The following is a 25016-nucleotide window of genomic DNA, read 5'->3' as shown; positions in this document are numbered from 1 at the left end:
GAACATGCTTCAAACCTGCATGAGCAGCTTATCCATGGCATTCAACACTGGAGATTTAGAAGTTCTTTAAGAAAACCATGAGATGTCTCCTTCATAACCTGAATGTTTATCACTGAATGCAGTCTGCTGAGCAGTTAAAAATGCATTAAGCCTCTTGAGATATAACATCTCATTTTCAAAGGGGTCAAGTAGGTTTAGGAGGGGGGTGCCTACTGGTAGCTGCAAATAGACACCATTTTCATATGTCTAGCTTGAAGGACTGACTTGTTTAAATGAAAATCTGGTTCTAGCTCACTGTCTACCCTATGACAGTTGGAACGATGCAACTTATTGAGTTGATCACAAAACAAGACACAATCGAAGATATCAAGGCGAATCGAGATATCGCCCTGCCTTAGCTGGAGATTCAGTTTTTAATTTAAGCTCTAGCTTGGTGTTTATGTTAGCAAAGACATCAAATACTTGAATTTAGTCTTGCAGAAAATCAGATCTGCTTGACACAATACAGCTTATTTGCTGTAGTCCTCAAAGCCCCTCACTGAGCAAAACTGGGTCTCTTCCATCTTCCCGAAACAACATCATATTCCAAAAATGGAAAACACACACACACACACACACACACACTCAATTACAAAACCATCTGTCTTGTATAAAAAAAGGAGAGGAGAACACTAGCATCTGCTCTATCAGAGACCTTCCAGCAGAAGCTACGTGTCACCCTCCCGCCCTGGCTTTAACTTGTCCCCATTCTCTAATTCATCAATCTTCAACCACTGATGCTAATTTTCATGTGTTCCAATTCGTTAATGAAAACAGCCACCCAGACACATTCAGCCATGAGCCAAGCGGTACAGCAAAGATGAGGGGTGATGTTTATGTTCCCCCACCCCACCATCGCCGCAGGGTGCTATTAACCCACAGAGTACCGAAGGATCTATGATGTACTATGATGCTAATTGTGTTCATTCGGCTGCAGCTTCCACAGCACGAATGAGTAAATCTGGTATGAAGACAAAACCCCAAGATGCTCCTGTTGTGACTTCATTAGTATGTGCACCTGAATACTTTATTGTTCTTATATAGTACTGGCAAGAAAAAAAACAATCTCTGTAGACGAATTTAACAAAAGAAGCAATGTTTCCTTGTTGTTTCCAATTTCAATATATTAAACACCAATTCTGAAAGAAAAATGACATATCAAATACATACTGGAGGTAATAATGTACAAGCTCTCCTATGGGAGCCTCATAATAGTTAAAGTAGGATACTTGTATGTTTTTCCAGTTGAATTTAACAACTAATCAACAGAGAAGTTTATTTTTCAAAGTTTATGATTATAAAATGTAATTTTTACAATGTGTTTCTTTATTTTTACATGGAATAATTTGATCTGTTAGAACAAGAACAGGAATTCAAAGACATTTGAAATTAGGACACGGTAAATGTAATTGTTTTCAATGGGATTCTATTAAGTTTATGAAAAAAATTGCAAATGTATTAATAATGCTAACATATTATTTTGTCACTAATTAAATCACATTAACCTAAAAAATGGCAAAGTAAAAAAAAAATTAAATTAAATGTACTATATTAATTCATCATTACTATTAGTTGCACTTTGCTTTACAGGTTGGATCTCGTTTGCCTTCAATATTAATTCTTAATTGCACAAATTCAACAAGGTGCTGGAAACATTCCTCGCACATTTTGGTCCATACTGACATGACAACATCCCACAGGCGCAGCAGATTTGTTGGCTGCACATCCACAGTATGCATCTCCTCCATCTCTCCAAAGGTGCTCTATTGGATTCATATCTGGTGAGTGTCGAGGCCATTTGAGTGCAGTGAGTTGATTTCATTTTCAGGGCACCATTTTGCGATGATTTGAGCTTTGTGACATGGTGTGCTATCCTGCTGGAAGTCGCCATCAGAAGATGGTTGAAGGCTTCAGATAGAATGAACATGGTCAGCAACAACACTCGGGTAGGCTGTGTGTGTGAGGCTGTGCAAACCATGGCCTCAGATTCAGCTTCTTAGCTGACTTGAGTGGTACTAGTTGTGGTCTTCTGCTGCTATAGCCCACCTGCTTCAAGGTTTAACATGAGGTGCATTCATGCATTTTTTTCTCTTTTTCTGACCATTCTTTGTAAACCATAGAGTTGACTGTGTGGGGGAAATCGCAGTAAATAAGCAGTTTCTGCAATACTCAGAACAGCCAGTCTGCCACCAACACCTATGCTACTGTCAAAGTAAATTAAGTGACCTTTCTTCCCCATTCTGAATCCCAATTTGAACTTCAACAGGTCACATTTATCATGTCTACATACCTAAATATACTAAGCTGCCGCTGTGTGATTTCCTGTTTGGATAATTTAGTTAATGAGCAGTTGAACAGGTGTATCTAACAAAGTGGCCATTCGCTTCATGCGCATATATTCTTTCTTCATTAATTTTTCTGGTTTTAAAAGTTGACCTAATTATGCTTGTAATTCTTCCTTGAGGTTATTTTCCACTGTAATAACCTCAAGCTCTAATCACAGCTATACTATGGAAAAGAAAACCTTTTCAGAGAATGAAACTAATTTAAATCCTTGGTCTTATATAAGGAAGCTGACCTGAACCCTGATCCCCAATCAGTCTGAAAACAACATCATACCTGTCTCTGGTTTATAGATCGTTCGATCATTTAAGTCGACAGCGGTTAGAATGAGAATACACCGAAACCAAAACTTCGAGCTCCATCGCCTGACTTCTCGTCTAATGGGCTGTGGATAAATGGGAGAGCAGGAGAGTGATGGTGACAGTGCATCTGCCATGAGTAATGGCTCAGTGCTGGCACTGCTCTGACAGGCCGGGGAGTTTTCACAGGAGACTGGAGGTATGTCGTCTGATGTCTCATGGGGGAAAAGCTCACCAACAGCAGTCATGCCCACAGTGCCAACATGCAACACCTGCCATGCCATGGGATAACAATTATAGTACTACCGGTACTATTATAACACTATTTACAGCTGCAAGAACATTTAAACAAACCCGGTGTTCGCTACTTTTAAAAGAGAAGATTATTTTAGGTAACATTTTTAAATAAAGAGAAAAGGACCTGAAGGAATTGTTGACTCGTCATATAAAAGCTGAGGTGATATGTAATAGCGGTACTGTTATATTCAAGTGTCTTGATGTAGTTCAGACTTTTCATTTCATTTTTCAAACCTGTGCTTTTCCTTGCTGTGACTTGTCAAAATGTTTTCAGTGAAAAGCTTTAATATAATTCGGTACCTGTCAGTTACAACTGTGTACAATCTTTTTTTTTTCTCTATTAATTCTCACCTGTGCTGTGTATTTTTTTCAGTGGCCTAACATGGGCTGGCTTTGGCAGGAGATCGTATAACTGCAGAGAGCTTCGTCACGTACGTTTTAGAAGAAATTAAAACCTTAAAGGCAGTTAAAGTTAGATATGTTTTCTTGCAGTCTTAGCTCTCGCTGTGTTTTCCTGGAGATTATAAAAGAACAGAGAGTTAAATGCTGACTGGAGCTTTCGAAATGTAGGTTAGCAGGTTGATATTAGCATTCTGGTGCCGCCTCGCACAGCACAATTATAGGCTTCCTGTTCACTGCAACAATTATTAAACCTGCAAATATTTTCTGTGCTCTAAAGTACTTTCCTATGCAGGGTCAATTTTTTCAGAATTTTTTCATAGGGGTGACCATATGGAGGCTACAAAAATATTGGGGTGGCACACCAAAAACAGAAGATCGTGAGGGATGTACAAAGTGACACAATACGAATGACAAAAACTGCATATGTAGTAATAAATAACAAGTTAATGTTTCAACTCATTGTAGGCTGTCTTCCTCTCGCTTGTGCTCATGTTTACTAAAATTATTACCATCTTTGGATAGTCATGCCAGGGGGCGCTAGCAAATTTTGGGTGTGGCCAGTGCCCCCCTTGGCCCCCCCTTGGTGGTGCCCCTGGGTCAGAGTGGGCGCACGGCATCAAGTCATATTGAATCACGCTGTAAATGTTAGTACCCCAAGGAAAAAACCCCACAAAACTCACACTTTAAATTCTGCAGTGACACACAGTGCCATTCTTATTGCCTCCAAAAAGATTCTACCCACTCATGGACTGTTTTGCAGCCAGGCGTGGAAGTCACTGGTGACTTTCTGCAGCATATAGAACAAGCATGTATGCATTTAATTAAACACTACGCAAAGAGCAGTGCTTGTTTGTTTGTTTTTCACTGCATAACAGGGACACTGGGCTCAGTTCCTTGAAATCACAATGAATAAGCAAATCAGGGTTGCAGTCATTTACATTACATTGCATTTACATTTGAGTCTATATTATGTAGCGGTGGAAATCCCACAACAGAACACTATCACAATAGTTCATTCATGATATGATATGATATTTTATTTAATAAAATATCAACATTTGGTGATATCTGATATCAATCAGATATCAGTCTGCAATCGAATGGGATCACGTTAGCAATTTCATGCAATTTCTTCCTGATAATACAACAATTAACTGTGATAAATTGTCAAAAAATCCCATATTTTCTATCTACATATATTTCTTATCTACATTTCTGTCTATCATATCTACATAGACAGATATTCACATTTAACTGTTACAATTATGTCAAACTGCATCTGTTTGCAGAAATGTTGCCTCCTATCAAGCAACCTGTGCAATTACAACCAAAACTGGTACTTGTGACTGAACTATTAGCTTGCTCTGAATTAGGAGGCAGCAGTGGGACGGTTTTTCGGCTGAGCAGATTTAAAGTAAATTTGCTCAACTAACATTATCCCAGGATAGCGGTGCATGAGATGAGCCCTCTTGTTCATAATATTCACAGAGAAATCAAATTTATTTTAAAAAATACTGCTATTTGGTGTTCCTGTATCGATACACCGTCATGCAAAATACTGCGATACTATGCTATATCAACTTTTCTCCCACACTTGTGCTGTTATAGCAAATACGTTCTGTTTATTCAGCTCCACCTTCATCTCATCCACAGACACAGACCACACTGTAGCTTCAGAACAGTTTCCAGCACATTCACATCTGCAATCCCACACTGTAAGCAACTTGTCTGTTAAATTACAGTCAGAACTAGTAGAATTTAAACAATTATTTACTTTTCATCCTGCCTACATCTATACAACAGCAGAAATGTTCTGTATTGATTCTACGCTTTAATGTATAATACTGACAGCTGTTTGGATGCATTATACTATTTTTTTAGTATGCCCACCATAATCCCCACAGTAAAATCACACGTCGTCCCCAGTGTGCCCTAAACTCAGTTTCTTGTCTTTCTTGGACTGCGGCAGGACATCAGCTTTGTCACAACTCGATGCTGTATTGCACATTTCCTTCCATGCAGATGATCACTACAGCATCTACACCATCATGGCCCATCGCTAATTAACCCTTAACACTGCATCACACCATTCTAACAAAGTGCAAACACACAAAGCACTCACATAACCATTGTAATACGTCTAGATGAATGGCAGAAACGCTCACATTCCTACTGATGTTGGAGTGCTGTCTAATCCTTCGGTGACTGCAGTATTCTTTATTTCTAAATGCACATTTTGCAGTATTCAGGTGCACTCACTGAGAATCATAGATTTCTACATTTTACAGCATTTTGTCTTAAACTGTCTACACTTTAACAAACTTCCAACTCACAAGTTCATTAGAACATGGCCAACATTTGCTCAGTAATATTCACTAATCATTAATGACAAAGGACTGCTAAATGCTACTATTACAATTATATGGCAAGGTGAACAACATTTTTTTAGCTGATGTAGTAATAATAATAAGATTGGGTTTAATATGACTGCTGATGTATATTTCAAGCAAATCTTGAAAAATATTAAAGGCTGTCCTCGTCTCTGTGCCTTTGTCCTCCAAACTCATGTATAATGGTTTCGTTTTATCGACTATAATCAGTCGAGCTCTTACCCTACATCTCAAAATCTCTGATATGAAATCAAGGGCGGCTTAAGCTTCCCTTTAAGTCAAAACACTTGAAATGACACCGGGAGGATGGAGGGGGGAGCTGAGCTACAGCTGGCAGCATCACCAGCAGACATCAAGTAATCCGCTCAGCGCTTTCACGGGCCTGCCCGCACCGGCCGGCAGCACCGACCCTGCTGCACCAGCAGCTTCATTCAACGCCAGGGCCCACCGACAAACCGCTTTCCCTCCCCTCCTGTGGCTTTGATGCTACTGCTCCTCAAGATGCAGTGCGGCTAGTGCACGCACTGCAACGTCTGCCTCATACTCGGCGGCATCCAAAATAATACCGGGCGTCCATATTGCTGTGTTACCGCAAACCTGGGCATCCTGGACCAGCCAGCATCACAGGGACATCGCGGCAGATGACAAGACTTGACACACTCGCTGCACCATTACCCTAACCCTTATGTCGTGGGGGGGGATGAAAGAATAAAGACACCCCCCTCCTTCACACACCCCCACTCCATCTTTAAAGAACCAAAAGAGATGAGAAACACTCACCGTTTTCTACAACCCGACTGTTGTTTCCTCCACCCCGTCAGTGAAATGTGTGTTGATGCTGCTGAAAAGGCTGAGAGAGGCGCGCGTGTGTGCTGTGGGTAGGTGTGTGTGTTTCAGAGTCTGTGTCCGGCTGGTGCGTGTCCGCCCCCCCCCCTCTCAGCCGCTGCTACAGCAAGCTGTGGTCCACACGGGTCCTCCGCTCTCCCCAGCAGCTCCCCTACCGCTGTCAAAACCAGCAGCGACAGAGATCGTCTACGCTCAGAGAGGATGACGCACTCCTCTCACAAAAAAGGGACCAAGCTTTAGCCCAACATTTGACTTTGTGCTTTAAACATTGTATAAACAAGGCCTACATGCCATGAAAACTTTTATGCCATTTACCCCAGCAGGAAAAGAAGCTCATCAGCATGTTTTCATCGTAATGGAGAAACAACAGTAAAAGCTAAGATTTCTGTCAAATAAGGTAACACAGACTCCCTATATGATTATATTTCTAAGGCAGGTAAATACTCTGTCAGGTACTTAACTAATATTATTAATCTATTGATTTTAGTCTAATATAAACTAGTAGTAATCTAAAACCTCACAAAAAGAAGACTATTTTCTTTTAAACCAGAGTGAGACTCCTTTGCTTTAATGTTTTCAGTCGTTACCAATGTGACGCAGATTAAAAAAAACAAAAACAACAACAAAAACAACAACAAAAAAACCACCCAACTACAGCGACCCCTCTTTAATGAGCGCAGCAGAGGGGCCTGCGGGCGAAGGTGCGTGAAACAAACAGTCCTGCCGGGATGTAAAGGCTTTATTTCTAAAACGTTGAAACCATTACTTTAGTAAATCATCATTAAGCTTTGTTTGCTTTATAGTTTTGGCTCTTGTTTTTAAAGACCTTACATTTGCAAGATTTAGATGTTGAGACATTGAGCAGTTTAGTCATTGGCACTTACGTTGGCTTTGCTGCCAGTGTTTTTCACTGGCACCTTCAAAAGTCTCCATTCAGTATAAAATTAACACAGTGTGCTGCTAATAGATGTTTCCCAATGTCACGTGCCTGGACTGGACAGATGGCCTATACAGATATGAACAAGGCCTTGCTGGTGTCAAACACTCCACTGCACATTACATTTTCATTACTGGCCCGCCATCCCACTACATATTTTAAACTGCAGATCCTTCTTCTCACATGACAGCTGTATGCGTGAACACTCCTCACCTATCCCACATAACTCAGGTCGTGTCATGTCAGGGACACAGGAAGTATGTCTTCTATAGACTGCAGCCATCAACACCAGTAATCTACAGACTCACTATCTCTCTCTCACTCACCATCACTACATACACTACTAAAAAAAAGGAACACTTTTCAATCAGAGTAAGCAGTTAAACTTATGGTATAATGAAGTGAACAGTTAAGTAGCAGGGGGGTGCTAATCAGTTTCAGTTGCTTTGCTGTTACTGAAAAAGGAGCAACAATGACACAACTCCTATAACAGAAATAGCTTTAGGCTACAGGTGGATGCCACTTTTATTTTTTTCACCAGCTTTGCATTTGTCTAGAGTAGGGGTGGGCAACTCCAGGCCTCAAGGCCCGGTGTCCTGCAGGTTTTAGATATATCCTTGATCAAACACAGCTGATTTAAATGGCTAAATTACCTCCTCAGCATATCTTGAAGTTCTCCAGAGGCCTGGTAATGAACTAATCATTTGATTCAGGTGGGTTGACCCAGGGTGAGATCTAAAACCTGCAGGACACCGGCCCTTGAGGCCTGGAGTTGTCCACCCCTGGTCTAGAGTCAGTGTCAGAATCAAAAACAGACTTCCTGAGGGTGGCTTGGGGGCCCGACGTCCTCTAGGACAGCAGCCCCCAACCTTTTTGCGCCACAGACCGGTTTATGTCCAACGATATTTTCAAGGCCTTTAAGGTGTCACGGATAAATACAACAAAATAAAAGCTGTACCAGTACCAAAAAAGAAGATTTATTCATAACAAATGGGAAAAGACCCAGGGAAACCCATTTAACAATAAAAACTATTTTTTTAAAAAAAGATAAAAACCGTGAAAACTATACATTTCACACCTGAGCCTCAACTCGGGGACCGCTACTCTAGGACGCTGTGCTCACTACCCAGCACCGTGTGTTTTGCCATAGAATACCAGAATTAGCATGTCCAGACATGAAAGAGTCTGGAGAAGCCGTGGCAATAGTATGCACCTCAATCTGACCAGAAACTCAGTGATGCCCTGGTTCATATCTGGGATCGGGGATTCCTTGGGACACCATCTATTGCCAAACAAACTACTGAATACCATTTTGAGTTGCTGCAATGCAACTTTGCAATTTGATGGTTGGAGTCTCTTTTAATTAAGCCCTCTATACGTTGATCATTTTAATTTCTATCAAATGTTGTAGCATCCTTTTTGTTCCCAACATATTATCCAGTCCATATCAGTATAATATCCAGCATGAGGTTTTTCTCCCATAAAGATCTGATGTTTTTAGAGTGTTCCTTTAATTATTCTGAGAAGTGTATTTTCACCATTATATGTCAGCAAAAAGAAAAACAGTGAGCTTGGAGTTTGCAGCTGTGGCTTAATCATATGTAGCTTCCCACAGGGCAGGCTCAGATCATCAACACTGTTTAGGGGGAAAAAGGATATACGTACAGTTTGTCCACGATATGTGCATGAAGTAACACTCATCTGGGCCGAGGGACATTAGCCTTCACCACTGTGCAGAGTGCTGTAACGTGCAGTAATGGTGACAAGGCCTGAGGGAAGGCCACCACCAAAACAAACACAACTTAATGTGAGATGAAAAATATGCTGCTGTGTCTGTACATGTACGTTCAAACCTCAGAGAGAATGTTGTGCACCAGCTCATGGGTGTGACTGATATTATCCTTTTAAAGACGTGCAGACGTTGAAACGGTGGGCACAGGCACTGATGTCTGACATTTCCACAGGGCAAGTAGGATGTTTGTGTGTGTGTGTGCGCAGGTGTGTCTCCATATTAACTGGCTGACAGAGACCTGCAGAGAGCAATGGCACTGTGCAAACTCAGTTTTCGCTCAGTGAAAGACATGGCGAGACAAGATTATTTATTTATTTAATTTTTTTAAGAGTGCGACATTACTGGCAGACACACCACTAAGTGGAAAAACACTCCTGCAGCAGTACTTTAACATATTTTCATGCATCAGAGGCTTTCTCTGTGTCCTGGAAAGCCATCGTATTCCTATCACCAAGCATCTTTTAAGGCCAAAATATGTCGGACTTGGAGTGGGGTCTACACCAGAGCTTCTCTGTGCCACTGTATGATTTAAAAACAGTTTATACAGGACAGGATATATTATGGCAAGACAGTGTATGTTTAACATTCACCAGATATATATTTCCACACTGTTAATGTTTACACTGAAGAGAAGCAGCTAGAGTCTTCTTCTCACTCATCAGTATGAGCTAGAGGTGGGCAAATATTGATAGTATCGATACTAATGCTGGTATTGGTATTGGATCGATACTTTGTTTCTTTCCTTTAGGTTCAGTATGTAGCCCACTGAATTGTGTTGCATAAATTATTTCTTTGGAAATGAAAAAATATACCTTTAATAACAGAAATTGATCTAAAGTGGTTTGGAGACAGGCTTCTTTACATTCCAGGCACATTTATATGATACTCTGAAAAACCCAGTTTTGAAATACATGTTTGTTTGTTTTGTTGTGTTAACTCATTATAGTGGAAAGTAAAAAAAATATCACAGTGATATAGTGGCCATTAAAATGTGTTCAGAATGTGAAAATTGGTGATTATTCATCTCATAAGTATTTTTCAGACTGCTCAGCCCTGCATAAGTTAAACATATCAGTGCTGGTATTGGTATCTGCAATACTGGGCCTGTATTAGCAAGATCCCAAGCACTACTGGCTGAAATGCAGCCCCAAACCATGATAGAGCCTCCACAGTGCTTTACAAATAGCTGCATATACTCACTATTGTACTTCTTTCCTTACCTCTCCCATATATACTGACAAAGATTTAAATAATATTTCATATTGGATTTTTCAGTTCAGTTCATATGTAATTTGGGATAGCATGAATATGAACTTGTTCAGAGTACTCGGACTGCGTCAACCCAGGGAATCGTGAGAAGGAAATACACTTAAAAAAACTGAGTGAGTGCTGGGCCATTTTTTTTCTCCTTTCTTCCTTATTCATATTCATATGAGGGAATTCGAAACCTGTAACCCCTTTTCCCGTGGGTGCACTCACACAATTGGAACTACTTTAGACTGAGAGATTGCAATCTCGCATTTAGGGGGTGGCGGCTGTGAATCTCAATACAGAGTAGAGCCACGATAAAAGAGAAGTCAGTCACCTTGTAACAACATCTGGTCACATGCTACACTTTTGTTTGTATAAGAAGATGGCAGATCCTGGCAGACGTTGATCTGATAATCACATAAGCCAAGAGCGTGAACTTGAAAACAAGAGGAGAAACTTGGCACATGCTTCAAACACTGAGCAAAAAACAAAGAGACACATTTATTAAGTTCCAAATGACTTTCTATAGCAGTGAAATAAAGCAGGTCTGCTGTGTAACACATTTTTGCCAAAATCTGAGGCAATTTTAAGCAAACGTGGGCACACATACATTGAGAAGATTGTCAATGGGAACCAAAGCAGTTGCTAGGGAACACCAGGAACAGGAGGCATAGAGACAGACAGCTCTTGCTATAGTGCGGTGGTATGAACTATTTATATAGATGCTTCATGTAAACAGTGCTTGGCGGACTTCACTCTACCCTGGCATTTTGGCCTTTAACACCGAAGAGAACAGAATGAAAATTGCGTGTGAGTGTTAATGTCACATTCACCTCATTTGTCTCTCTTGACCACCCTTGTCAAAGACACCCAAGTCTCTATATCTCCATCTCTATCTCCCCATCTATCTATCTGTAAATAAACATATGTAAGAACAGCAAAGAGCAACAGCAATTATTTCAACATTTTTAATTTGCTACATAAACAGAAAACGTAGAAATGCAGCCAACCCTGACCCACTCTCTGTCTTAAACCTTGAGATATAAATTGCAGCACCTTCAGCATGAAAGTTTTACTTCTTATACAAACTCACTGGCCAGTTTACCAGGAACTCATTGGACCCTTATTTGCCTTCAAAAGCGCCTTAATTATACAAACTGGGGCTGGAAATATTCCTCTGAGATTGTGGTGCATATTGACATGACAGCATCACACAGTTGCTGCAGATTTCCTGCACACAGTGCTGCTGTACAAAGGTGCTCTACTGGATTCAGACCAGGTGACTGTGGAGTTCATTTGAGTACAGTAAACTCATTTTCCTGTTGAAGAAACCGGTTTGAGATGATTTGAGATTTGTCACAAGGTGTGTTATCCTCCTGGAAGCAGCCATCAGAAGATTGATTACACTGTAGTCATTAAGGGGTGGACACGGTTAGAAAATACACAGGTAGGCTGTGGTGTTTAAATAATGCCAGTTGGTACTAAGGGGTAAATGCTCAGTTCAAACATTTTAGCATGCAACCTAACTGTACTGAGATCCTGCCATGTGATTGGCTGTTAGTTATTTGTGTTAGCAAGCTGTTGAACCGGTATGCCAAACAAAGTGGGCTGTGAGTGTATTCCACAGTAGTGAAGAGTGAATTCTCTGCCATCTATCAAATTTTGGACAAATAACATAAAAACAAAAAGTCAGCGCTCTATCAATCATGTTAATATATCGAAAAGGGTGGAACTTTTACTTTGAAACAGTCAGGGAATTCCTGACTCGAAGAGTATTTTGAGCCATGTTTATCACAGACACTTTCAGCCACACTGGTAGCTGTACACACCCCTGCAGGATCTCTCACCCCGTTATCAGTGTTCACTTAATGAAAAAAATCACTCTAGAGCAAGGACGAGAGTAGGCAGCACGATCGTAAATCAGGATCTGACGTTTGGCTGAGGCCACGGTCAATCTCAAGCTGGTACTGAAGAGAGAAAAAAAATAAAAGGTCCATCAATCCGCATGTCAAACTGTGATGTTGACACACTGAATGCAGGAGTGAGACATCAATGCAGGGAAATACTTGCACTACTCTGATATCTGTAGCTTTTGAGTGTTTGCAGGTGCAGCTTTTAGTGGCATGCCGTTTATGTTGATGGGGTAACGGCAGCATGACTGGGAGGAATGATCCCGTGGAATTTCAAGTGACAATCAATGAGATCAAAACAACAAAGCAAAAACCTAATGCGCGCAACTGGAAAAAGAAAAGCAATTCATCATAAGACGACACTTGGCATTCTTCATTGACATGTCTTTTGTGTGGCGCGTTGTGATTTGTGTGTGTCCTTATTTTAAATGACACTGAGGCAGCAGAAACTGCAGAAAGCAGATATACATCACACACGCACACACAAACACAAAGAGAAACAAAATCACTTCTATTTGCTCTTTAGGTGTTTAGGAACTAAGGAGAGACATTTCTGCAGTTTTGAAAACAAAATGATTTTCCATTCTTGGATGGTATAGGATTTCAACGCAATCCTCAATACACTGGGTGTTACTTTGTCTGTTGGTTTGTTTCCTAACACCCCAAATGTTATAAATGAGTGACAGGTAAAGATGCTAAAATAATACAGAAAATCAAAACTATCAGATGAGCCCACAGTGGCAACAGTGGGAAGGAAAAACTCCCCTCTAAACAACAAGAAACTTCTGGCAGAACCAGGGTCAGGTTTAATAATAACTAAGGATTAAATTCAAAGTAGTGTGTAAACACACAAAGACTGAGTGAGTGAAGAACACTTTGTGCAAGAAGGAAGAAGGAAGAGTGGTTTGACAGTATAATTTTATTATATCATTACATTTTGTTCATTTTTGGCATTCCACTAAGTAATGAAGGAAGGGGTCGGGGCAGGAAGGATTCTCACAATGTCAAGTCTATTTAGTTTATAAATTGTGCAGAAACAGAAATCAGGCTTGATTGAGGTTCAAGGTAAAAGCTTTATATTAACCATGGGGCCACAACTAGCTGCTTAAAGCGGGATAGACATGCTTTTTACCAGATTACAACATTTTCTTTTACTTTAGTATCAGTCTTCAAAGTAGCGGTATGTGCACACTTTTTTAAATTGTTAAATTCTAACACTTCATAATTACTTATGTCATAATTACCACAAAATGTATTTACATCATTCTCAACAGAGAGGCTAAGAATTACCCTTTAAAAAGTGCGTGAGGTGTTAACTTGTGTACAGTGTTACAGATAGGTAGTCACGCTCATGTTCTCACGGTGCAATCATGTATTAATTACATCTTTATGTATTCAAGTTACTGAAAAAGAAAACAAAGCTCACTTCCTTTACCCAATAACCATAGGTAAACTGTTGTGTATAACAGGTATCACATGCCCATCTTTGTGCGTCCCAAAAACCAGTAAACCAGCATTTTCTTACATTTTCCTCCTCCCTCAGTCATGTAAAGGTTTCCGCTGTAATGTCAAAACCTGCTCAGTTCTAATAGAACATTCCGTCTCCACTATAGACACATCCTTCCCCACCAACAGCAAATTGTATTACACTTGTTAATTATTAAACATCAATATGACCAAAGGATCTTTTCTTTTAGTGTTAGGTAGCTGCGGTAAAACAGTGTAAACATTTGTAATTTAACTTCAAACTGTCTCCTAGTATGCATCTTTTCCACAACATTGATTCCATTGGGGGTCTATTTGCCTCCCTCTCTGTGTCTTTGTACCTTAAAAAACAAACCCCTAGGGTCACACTGCTACCAGGCTAGAGCTTGGAGACGAAGGGGAAACCTTCGTACATGTCGGCCTTGAGCTTGGCCCACTCGGCCAGTCGCTGCATGGCGCTCTTCTCCTGGCCCAGGATGCTAGCCGCCTTCCTCAGCTTGGCCTCGTTGCGCTCGAGGTAGCGCTCGCCCTCGCTCTTGAGGAAGTTCAGCTTCTCTACACGGTTCTCATTCAACTGGATGTCCTCACTCATGTAGGCGTTGAAACGGAAGTAGGTGTCCGGGGGCAGGAGAGCATCCAGCATGGTGTGTACTTCTGAAATAAGGATGGAGGGACATGTTTTTTGTTTTGTCCAATACTGGTTTTCATCACACCACCTCTAACCTTTCGTTTAGAAATAACTGCTTGTGGGATGTCAAACACTGATAAACAACATTTTGTGTGGTCCTACCCTCTGTATCTGTGGCACTGCTGATGACGTGAGCCAGTTTGGTCTTGAGGCTTGTGTAGGTTGTGCTATTCTTGCCCGCTGTCTCGTATCGCCCGGTGCCCAGAGACAGCACGCACTGCAGGGGTGTGTTTGGCCACAGACACTTACACTCATGAATGGCCAGAGCTGTGGGGTTGTTGATTAGGAGTCCTCCATCCTAGAGAGGAAGAAAGGCTGCCATGTTTTTATTGTGCAGAGAAAGATTTTTTGGTATGTGTCCTTTAGCTTAAATATATCTGTTGTGACAGCATGTTGAGGACAAATGAGGTGAAGTGGACAGGCTGTCCTGGAGCTACACAGCTTTGGGCGAGAGATGTGCTGTGCTGGAAAACGAAGTAAACAAGCCCGGAAAACAGTGGTTTTATCTGCCCTCAAAAATAAGTTGCATTTGGATCATTTGGACAGAAACTACCTACAGTACAAATGTAGCTTCACTGGTAAATCACAGTGCGTTTCAGGATTTTAATCTTACAACTTTCTTGTATTATCCCATTGCTTTTGCACTACCCATTTGGTGTGCATTTTTACTAAATAGTGTTAACAGATTCTTGACAGAATCATGAACAGAGAAAAAAAAAAGAAAAGAAAAAAGAATAATCCAGCTCAATGGCTGTCTGAACCGTTTTGCTGCTTCTGCTCTTTGTCAGCCTTTCACCAAGTTCAGTTCTGAATTTAATCCAAGCACTGAAGTTCTTTTGGCTGAGATTAAATAGTGTGAGAGTGTGGCACTCCATCTTGCCCCACAGAGAAGTGGGAAAAGGTTATTTCCACTCTTCTACAGGTGGTGGGGCAACAGAAAAGCAATGAAACTAATGCAGTAGTTTAGTTTGTAAGGATACAGAACCAGCATAAAAGACTTAGAAATCATTTTAGGATGCACATTTATATCAGACTCAAAGTGTCATCTGATGAGAGTTCCCTGTTTCACTCTTCAGTGACCGTAGGCTGTAACGGGTCAGTAGCACCAGGACAACAAACAAAAGCAGAAAGCTCCTGGTAACAAAAATCTTTTCTTCTGCTCTTCACTTATCCCACATTACATTAGACCACAGTAAATGTTGATCTTAATGGGTCTGCTCTGCTCTCAAGGCGTTCTTATGGTACAATAAAACATTAAAAGTGTCATTTTAAGCCTGATTGTGTGACTGTTAAGACAAAGGTGTAAGCAATTCATATATATTCGTATACTATAAGCTGCACTGCTGAGACAAACCACACAGATTCCTCTTGACTCTGACACTAAATGACATTCAGAACCCCTCTGATCTCAGTGACTGCAAGAAACTCCTTAGTAATGCTGTATGATGAAAACAATGGACTTGAATGTGTTCGTGTGTTTTTTTTAATCCCTTGCAGTGGCAGAACTCTCCTGAGAAATACCGCTGCAAGTGCTGAAAACTAGAGTAGGAGTGAGATCAGTGGGTGGCGAGGGTAGCTCAAAATGTTGATGAAACACTATTTGGCTCCAAGAGGAATTTGGAGAACAACGCACATAACTCTCTCAGTCTCTGTCTTTCCATCCCTGCTGTCAGCCCAGTGCATGGGAAACAGATACTTTTTGCAGAGGTGTAAGTGAGGAGAGAAATGTGCAGAAACACACACACACACACACACACACACACACACACACACACACACACACACACACACACACACACACACACACACGTTATACATGCAAACAGAAATGTAACTGTAATTGTGTTGGATAGAAAGGGAGATTACAGCCATGTCATATTTGCCTTGTTAATAAATGGAGAGAAAGCAGCAGACAGCTTAGCTTTTGTTAACTAAAGATTAGAGCACTTTTCCTGGGATAGTGCCACAAAAGAAGCTCTCCGGGCAAAGAATGAGCAGGCCTTTGGTTCTAAACCAATAACGTCTACAAGTATCAAGGCTTATGTAGACCAGAGGTGTAGATTATGACCTGTTATTGGCAAAAAAAAAAAAGGAAACACAAAAGGGGGGTCTACAAGGACTACTGTATTAGAAAATGGCAGGGGAGAGAAGAAGGGACAAGGCTAATTTTGCTTAAGTAGGTTATCAAAATGAAGCTAAGCCTTGAGGAGAATTGCTGCCTGTAAGATCATCTAAAGATATCCTGCCCTAATAATACCACTTCAAAATAACACTTTAATATTAGTCTTTCTGGGCAACTTCCAGATTTATTAGAGTACAGCAAAATACCAGTGTGTTTTCTTAAATTGCAGCACATTTGAACTCTCAGGGCCACCGTCTAAGCCCCACCTAATACATTAAAAGCAATCAGTTTTTAAAATGAGAAAAAAAAAACAATACATCTGACAAGAATCCAAACTAGAACCTAAATGACATATTGGGCAATATTACGGGCTGACTGATGATCTCTGTAGAGTCTGCATGTTCTCACTTTGCTCGTATGGGTTCGCCTCCCACATGCTTGTCGGGTTGTCCCGGGTGTTACCCTTCCTTTCGCTCTGTGACAACTGGAATAGGCTCCACACAGACACGGTTCCTTTAAAATATTCTCTTTCATAGGGAATCAGAAACTTTTGCAATTTCCCTCGAGGAAGGCCTCTCGGGGTGTAAAAAGGAGGATACCATTGATGTTTAAGGTCACAGACCAGGTCTGAGGACTCTCTCTCTCTCTCTCTGTACCGCGACCCCATTCTGTTGACTTTCCCCTCTGTCCTTCAGGCTCTTGACAGCCAGAAAAGAGGAAGAGCCAATTATGGGGCTGTTCCAAGGTTGTGAGTTTGAAATAGTGGAACAAATCTGCACATATATCCTTGATGCACAAACACACACGATGCACTGCAGCTTAGTTTATGTGTAATAAAATGCTCTATATAAATAAAACTGCCACTGCTGTTGCACGCAGTGCCTGTGTCCTTGGCACTGGTCCCTTAAAAAAGCAGCATCGTGGCAGAAGCGCATTGGTAGATTTCCTGTAAAGCAAACCTCTTAGAGACGTGCACTTTCACATGCCAATCTCAATCCCTGTTACTTCCATAACACTGGCTTAATTCTAGGCTTAATTTGTGACAGATAATTATTTTTATGGTTTTGAAAATGTGAAGGTCAACTGAAACCAAGACACAATAACTAAATTAATATATTGCGATTTAGTTAGTGAAGTGGATAAGCAGTTAGCAGCATGAGTGGATGGACAGATGAGTTCAGTTCAGACTTAAATTTAAGTTAAAAATAAATAAACTGAATAAACTGAACAGTCAAACATCTCCCAGTTGTCTCACATTCATGTTGTACCTGATGAAGGTCTTTTCCCAGAACAAATTCCTGAAAGTAGCCCGGAGCGGCAGACGAGGCCCTGATAGCCTGCCACATCTTGTGTTTGCAGTCTCCAAGGTAGTGAGATCTCACTCCTGGCATGAGTCGATAGTTCCTGAACACATATGCCTTCAGAGGAAGACCTCTATTCACAATAGTGCTCACTGCTGACACCTAGTGGGCATGAAAAGAACTTTTTAATTTTGAAATCAGTTTCATGAAACCCTTCAAGTCCTAAGTCCTCTGCGGTATAAACAATGAGAAAAGAAAATGAAACTAAACAGGCACATCAGAAATATTAAGATGTTAAACAAAATCCCATGGGTGTGCACTCAAACACTTACTTTTGGGCAGTGGGGATCCCTGGCACTCTCGATCATACGTCCATCACCCATCCGTTCTCTAAAGAAAACACAAAATTACATACAAATACTCTAGACTATCCTGGTGTCTTTGAAGCTGAGGACTGAAGAGAGGAAAGAAAGAATGCAAAAAGTGTACAAAAAAAGAAGAAAAAGAAAGAAAAAACAGACCTTTTTTTTTTTTAAATAAGCAATGAAAGAGTGTTGCAGACTAACTTGAGGATGTTCTCCCACATTTCACTGTCATAGAAAGCATGACTCCAGCCCATCTTCATTGTTCCAACGATCACATTCTGTTTGAACACATCCGAGCCCAGCTCCCGGTACATCTTCTCGCACTCTTCCAGGGGGACCTGGAAAATCCCCAGCATGAAAGCCAGAATGGCACCTAATGGAAAGGAACAAGTGAGGACAGCTGACACCTAAAATCCTTTAATCGATTAGATAAATGATGGATTAAGCTTATAACAGACCGACAAGAGAGAGGTGGCAACACCATACCTGTGCTGACCCCGCAGATGTAATCAAAGAGCTGGTGGACTGGTTTCCCTGTGAGGTCCTGCAACTTATGGAGAGTCTGCAGGGCCAGCAATCCCCTGGAACAGTTTAACAATATATTTCAGTCTGTGTCCGCAACACTTTTACTTTAGACAGACTGATGTCTGCTGATCACCGTGTTTAAAAAGTTTGTTTCATTTACATTCATGTGCAGTAGATTTGTACTCTGTACTAGTTTAATATAATCTGGGTGTCTGTCTTTTTTTCCAAAAGCCGCACCTTGTTCCCCCTCCATCTATGGACAGGACTCTAATTCCTCTGCCTTTGACTGGTTCAGTGTAGCCAGTCAGGGCCAACGCTTCTCTCACAGCAGCCTGAAGAGGAAGATCTCTGGCCTGGCTCAGTCGTAGAAGGCAGGGCAGCACTTTCTCCTATCAGTCACAATAGTAAACACAGAAAATGAATGACTTTAATGACCATGTAACCCACATGTTACAAGAACAAGTTGAAATTACAAACAGCACTAACCTTGATGGCCACAACTCGAGTCTCTGGGAATTCCAGGAGATGTCTGCTAAGCTCCTCCACTCGAGCAGTGAGGAGTTTGACGTCGGTGACGGCCTGCAGCCCTTTCACCAGAGCTCTGGTCCTGTTGTCTACGCTCACCCTGGCTATTATCTAGGTGACAAACGCAGACAAAATAAAGCAAAGGTCAAAAATAATGTGGAAACTGTTTGGATATGTGTTAAATGACAATGACAAATAGTAGAGCTCATCATTTATAACATTTTTGGGGGATTATCAACCATCCCTTCCATGCCCAAAGACACGCTGCGCTACGTCATACATTTTTATATATCTGGGAGCTGAAGCAATAATTATGGGTAGTTCGACATGTGGAGGGGCAGCCTTTGTGGGTTTGAAATAAAAGGTTATTACATGCAGGAAAGGATGAGTTCATTCTACTCCCTTCACACAACGAGGTGATCTAATTGTAACCGGTATGAAAGGAGAACAGGAGGAGGAGAAGAGGAAGATCCAGTCACGTGACTATGAGAGATCTCTAGTTTGAGAAACAGTTGCCTCACGTGTCCTTAACTGCCAGCTTCATTAGACAGTAAAGGGAGCAGTACACACCGATGCATATTTCCCACATGGTGTAATCTTCATTTCTTAGAACTAGTGTTAATATAGATTTAGTTTTAGTCATAATCTTTTAGTCATAGTCTAAAAGGTCATAGCTTAGTCATTGGGATTCTTTTAGATTTAGTCTAATTTTAGTTCATACACAGTTCATAAAGCATTTTAATTTCCCTTGACATAAAATTAGAAATGTGACCATATACCTGCTCTTCTCTTCCTCACAAGTGTTGATGTTTTGTCCTGTTCTCAAAAAAAAATTACGATGGACAAATCAAATGTGCACAAAGGAAAGTAAGAAGATTCCTTCTGATTGGATCACTTCCAAACTTAATTTTTCTACGTGACTTATTTAGTTCTGACAGGATCTCGTCTCTCCAGAATAATTCCATCTTATTTTAATTTACTGAAGAAAGTGTAAATACATTTCATCTATGTTTTTGGCATTAGCTTTTATTAAAATTTTTCATTGTACTGCTTCTCCTCTCCTGTTCTGTTTTGCTTGTGAATGCGAATCAAAGCTCTGAAGCATGGATCGGTCATTAGCATCACATTTAACACCTCACCTTTTCCCTTTGAGTTAGCAGCTCTTGCTTTGCTTTGTCGGCTTTCTCTTCCTCACTCTCCGTCTTTACTTCTTCCTTCTCTGGAGTGGCATCATCCACGGCAACATCTGAAGACGTGTCTGCCATTTTTTTGGAATCGCTTCTAAATTTGGGGACCAGTGGTGCGATGTAGCTGCCGACAAAAGCCTGAACACTGGGCCGAGGGTAGGACAGATAATGAGTGAAGCCTTTTCTAGGGGAGGCCGTCGCCACAGCTTTGCTTTCGGCAGAAGGAGCCTCTACTGGAGGACTAGGCGAAGAGGAAGAGGCAGGAATTTTAGCTGGCGCCTCAACACTTTTTCCTACTGGGGACAAAACAGGAATGTGGTCCCCCTTCTTCTGAGAGGAAAACTGAGGAACTGGTCCAGCAACATGATCGCCCCCTTCTATGTGCTGCTGCTGCCTGCTCTCTCCTTCTGTGCTGGGTCCGAAATAAGCGTCAATGTGGTTGGCCAGCGTTTTGTAGGTCTCATCCATGTTGGTAGACAGAGCTGCTGGCTGGAGCAGCTGCATAGTTTGTTTTGCCACATTAGAGGACGGGGCAGAAACACTTGCTGCTGAATCCAAAGTGGACATGGACTTCTTTGTGGAAACAAAGGGCTTCTCTGTAATCTGCTGCTGCTCCTTATCTGTCTCCTCACCTTCATCTTCTACTTTCATTGTAGTTTCAGGTAGTGAAGCCTTTGAGGCTACTGTCTCGGCTTTTACCCGAGACTTTTCTGCGTGGGTGCTCTCAGCTGTGCCACCGCCGCCCCCCGCCTTGAGCCGGGAGAACTTGGAGATGAAGTCTGTGCCACCTACTGCCTTGGTAACACTGTCAAGTGTGATCCTAATCCGTGACATACGTCTCCTGTTTCACTGGGGATGGCAGGAGAGAAATACTTTCCTCAAGCAAACAGATGAGGCGATAACTTCTGGCAAATTCAGCAGCATTCTGGGAGGCTTTCTGCCATGAGTTTATTGTTCGCTGCTTGCAACACACTACCTGTAAAGATAAAAACAGAGATAAAAAGGAAATTATATAAAGAGGAACACTTGTATATCAGCCGGAAACCCAGTGTCCTCATATGGAAACCTTAAATTTGGGCTTTTTTGCACTTAATAAAGTGTTTTAAACACTGTAAATCAGTGACTTTGTTTTATGCTAAAATATACCTTATAGGATGGATATGAGGAAATACTTTAAAAAAATGTTCTCAGTTCAGATATAGTGCTTTTCTTTTATTTATCAGTTCAAACTAATTCCGAACAGCTAGGTGAAATCAGAAAACAAACAAAAACATCCCAAACAGAAGCTCAGGGCGATATTGGTTAACTTGCTTGCCATTGTAAATTTGGCCAACAGAGGCCGCCGTCTGACCGGTAACTATAGAAACAGTCCAACAAACAATACAAATGACCGCAACTTTCATCAAGATACTGTTAAAAAGGGGGACAACAATGAACCTAACAACAGAGTCAGCTCAGCTTGTAAAAACCCTGCTGGACCGACACCACCGCACTGAGAAGGCTGAGATGGATGATATCCCATGGGCTGCCTGCAAGGACTTCACAGTGAATGTCGGGGAAAAGCAGATTGGGGCTTACATTAAAACGTGGGAGCTCCCCTCTTGCTGGTTGTACAGTGTGGACTTTGTCTGCTCAACCGAGGAGGAGCACCGGACCTTCCACCACTACCGGGCCCGATTCAGCACCCCAACACCGAGGAAGCCAATTCGGGGGACAGCTAGCGTCTACTTCGTCGTGGATGTATCGAAGGTTAAACCTCAAACTCTACCAGTGGAAGTCAGCTTCATAGTGGAGTCAAACAAACTGGTGCACACACCGGGGAGGACCAGGTTTAGAGAGAAGTGGCTGGTGGACGTTATAGAGAACAAGACTTTGCTCCAACGAATGGTAGACCTTTAAACCCAGCAGATAAAAATATCGCTCCTTAAGTTCCTGGGTGTTAGCTCTGCACTGTGAGGGTGCTTTTAAACTTCATTAGCACCCCACCACACATACTTCGAAACACAAAAAAGGCTAAATAACGACCATTATCTGTTCTCTGGGTCCGCTTTGTACAGTTTGTTTTGGCGCTAGGCGTTAGCAGAACCAATTCAAACGTATTAGTGACTAGAAAGCTTCTTATTTTATATAACACGCTTATGTGAAGGAATAAGCACCTGACCCATGATTTCTGAAAGCTAGCTTACTAAACAGACGTCTAAACGTAAACATGTGACCTCGCTGGTACCTGACAGCAATACTAGTGAACATAAAACACCTACCTTTCTAACACTATTGGTGATAGCAACATGAGCAGATCGTCTCCTCACCTTCTGGAACCCAGAGCTCCTGGAGTGTTTCATTAGTATGAGGATGGTACCTTAGAAAAAAATAAACAGGAAGAGGAGAGGAAGTTACGCATGTGGGCATAGTTCAGCGGACCGTTTCCCCTGCAGTGGTTTAGGTGTGCCACTAGAGGTCAGTAAAAACACATTAGGAATAAGGAGATAAGAGGAGCGTTACAACATCAGTTAAAATCTTGAAATCCTTTGAGAGCCACAGGTTTTCATTTCTAAAATGACAACAAAGAGTAAGGGGGAAGTTCCTTTTCAACAAAACCCTCTTTACTGTGCTATGGTGGCAAAACACAACAAGAGTCATCTCTTTATATTGTAAGGTAAAGGCCCTGCAGTATTAGAGAAAAAAATCCAATAATCAAGCACTTTGCGAATGTGGAGGGAAGAACTCCATTTTAACAAGAAGAGACGTCTTCCTGACAGAATCAGGCTCAGGTAGGGTCTGTCATGCACAATTGGGAAGTGGGGGAAAGAGAAAAGAAGAAAGAAAAGAGGAAAGAAAAAGAGAGCACAGGGAAACAGGTTTGGGATCATTGTCTTGTTGAAAAAAGTCAGATACTTTCCAGGTGGTATTGCACGGTGGATCAAAATCTTTTGATGATCTTTACTTTTCTGTGTCCATTATTTCATTCATTTTGGTAAAACTAATGGAACACCCGTGTGTCTCTAAACTATGACATAGCCTCCACCATCTCTTCTGTACATACAGACAAAGATTTGAACCAAAAATGTCACATTTGTTGGGTTTTTTATGTGTAGGATAGTGGATCAATAGCCTAGTAGTTAACAAATATATTTAACACATGACATATAACACTTTGGTACAAGACTGAGCACAATGTCAGGGTGGACTGCATCATTAAAGACACCTGGTATAAAAATCTATGGATCCATCTGCTGTGGCAACCCCATATGAAGCTTCTTGTGTAATTTGGCATACATCAGCCTTATGTCTCTGTTTCCCTTCATTAAGAATGGCTTCTTGACAGCCCCCCTGCCCTTTGACTGAGATATAAGTGATGTCTCTTTAAATGTCTCACAAGAAATTTCAAATAAACGGTTTTTTGTGTTCTTTAACAATTAATTCTTTTTCTACAGTTAATATTTTTTTCACTTAATATGTTTGGTTCAGTCAATGTGATGAATCTCTGTTAAGTCATTAAGGTTGTGTTATCTCATGCTCTTATTAATGCTTGGTTTAAATTATCTTTCCAAATTGAGGTAATGTTACTGATCTGGTCACGACATGGCACTATTGCTCATTCCAATATGGATGGTTTCACAGTAAACACTTTTAGACTTATAACTTTTAGACTGAAGAACCCCTTCTGTTAAAACATAAGCAGGAAAAAAACTCTGTTCGCAGGATTTTTTGGGGGGTCTATTTGACAATAAGGCATCTATATTCATTAATTTTGGGGCAATAATCTACTGCTATTCTTATTCAATCTCACTTTTCTATTATCCTCAGTCTATATGTCAGCTGTTTTTTGATTATACCAGGGAAACTACCACCAAGCCATATGCATGACTACTTCAGTAGCTCTTAGTACAAGTCACTGCATCAAAACCTAACCTTTTTAAGACAAAGATACGTGGTATTTAGTACTTTTTTTCAGTAGCTTGAAGGTCATTTTGGCATACAGTAAACGGTTGTTTTAAGCAACAACAAATTTACAAGATGCCGTTTGAGTAGCAGGACAGCCAAAAAGCAATAGCTTATCCTATTTGTCTAGTTGTTGCTCATCTAAATCACAAATGCAAAAAGTCTGGACCTATGAGAGACGCTTATCTGTACGCTGAGTTTCCAAGGTCTGCGAAGGATATGGGCACAACCTTTAAAATCTCCCTAGTCATAGCAGATATTACAAGGTCAAACACAAAACAATCGACCTGCACATTTTAAAGAGACTCTGACATTTTTAAATGATTATTTTCATCTTAAAACAGAAGTTTTAAGAACTTCACACACAGGT

At 41.0% G+C, this 25016-nt stretch overlaps 2 protein-coding genes across 6 annotated transcripts in view; both read right to left on the bottom strand.

Annotated features, from left to right (window-relative positions):
* The window catches only part of nrcama (neuronal cell adhesion molecule a), a 65230-nt gene extending 58474 nt beyond the window's left edge, over positions 1–6756 (bottom strand). For all 4 annotated transcript variants that reach the window (XM_080886762.1, XM_080886763.1, XM_080886765.1 and 1 more), the window contains exon 1: positions 6551–6756. The gene's annotated coding sequence lies outside the window, so the exon portion shown is untranslated. The remainder of the gene's footprint in view (positions 1–6550) is intronic.
* A 6656-nt stretch (positions 6757–13412) lies between these two features.
* On the bottom strand, positions 13413–24052 carry pnpla8 (patatin-like phospholipase domain containing 8). Of its 2 annotated transcripts, none has more exons than XM_080886674.1 (10): positions 22966–24052; positions 20657–21680; positions 19479–19628; positions 19230–19381; positions 18954–19048; positions 18669–18840; positions 18435–18492; positions 18070–18264; positions 14782–14977; positions 13413–14645 (listed from the first exon to the last, which is right to left on the bottom strand). In XM_080886674.1, exons 2-10 carry the CDS (start codon positions 21536–21538, stop codon positions 14371–14373), a joined length of 2175 nt encoding a protein of 724 aa, XP_080742800.1. In that variant the 5' UTR covers positions 21539–21680; positions 22966–24052; the 3' UTR covers positions 13413–14370. The 2 variants fall into 2 exon arrangements, with proteins under 2 accessions (XP_080742800.1, XP_080742801.1); XM_080886675.1 differs by having other exon boundaries at positions 23014–24052.
* Positions 24053–25016: the final 964 nt, after the last annotated feature.

The sequence above is a fragment of the Rhamphochromis sp. 'chilingali' genome, assembly GCF_963969265.1.
Source record: "Rhamphochromis sp. 'chilingali' genome assembly, chromosome: 7".
Classification (NCBI taxonomy): Eukaryota; Metazoa; Chordata; class Actinopteri; order Cichliformes; family Cichlidae; genus Rhamphochromis; species Rhamphochromis sp. 'chilingali'.
This window is presented reverse-complemented; position numbering and strand designations above follow the sequence as displayed.

Bases quoted from the DNA above. Each gene is read 5' to 3' on its own strand.
- pnpla8 (XM_080886674.1), bottom strand. From the start codon at position 21,538: ATGTCACGGATTAGGATCACACTTGACAGTGTTACCAAGGCAGTAGGT. The intron at 19,629-20,656 runs GTGAGGTGTTAA...TTTGTCACCTAG, and splicing joins TGCTAACTCAAAGGGAAAAG to ATAATAGCCAGGGTGAGCGT. The intron at 14,978-18,069 runs GTACAACATGAA...CTTCCTCTCTAG, and splicing joins TGGGAAAAGACCTTCATCAG to GATGGAGGACTCCTAATCAA.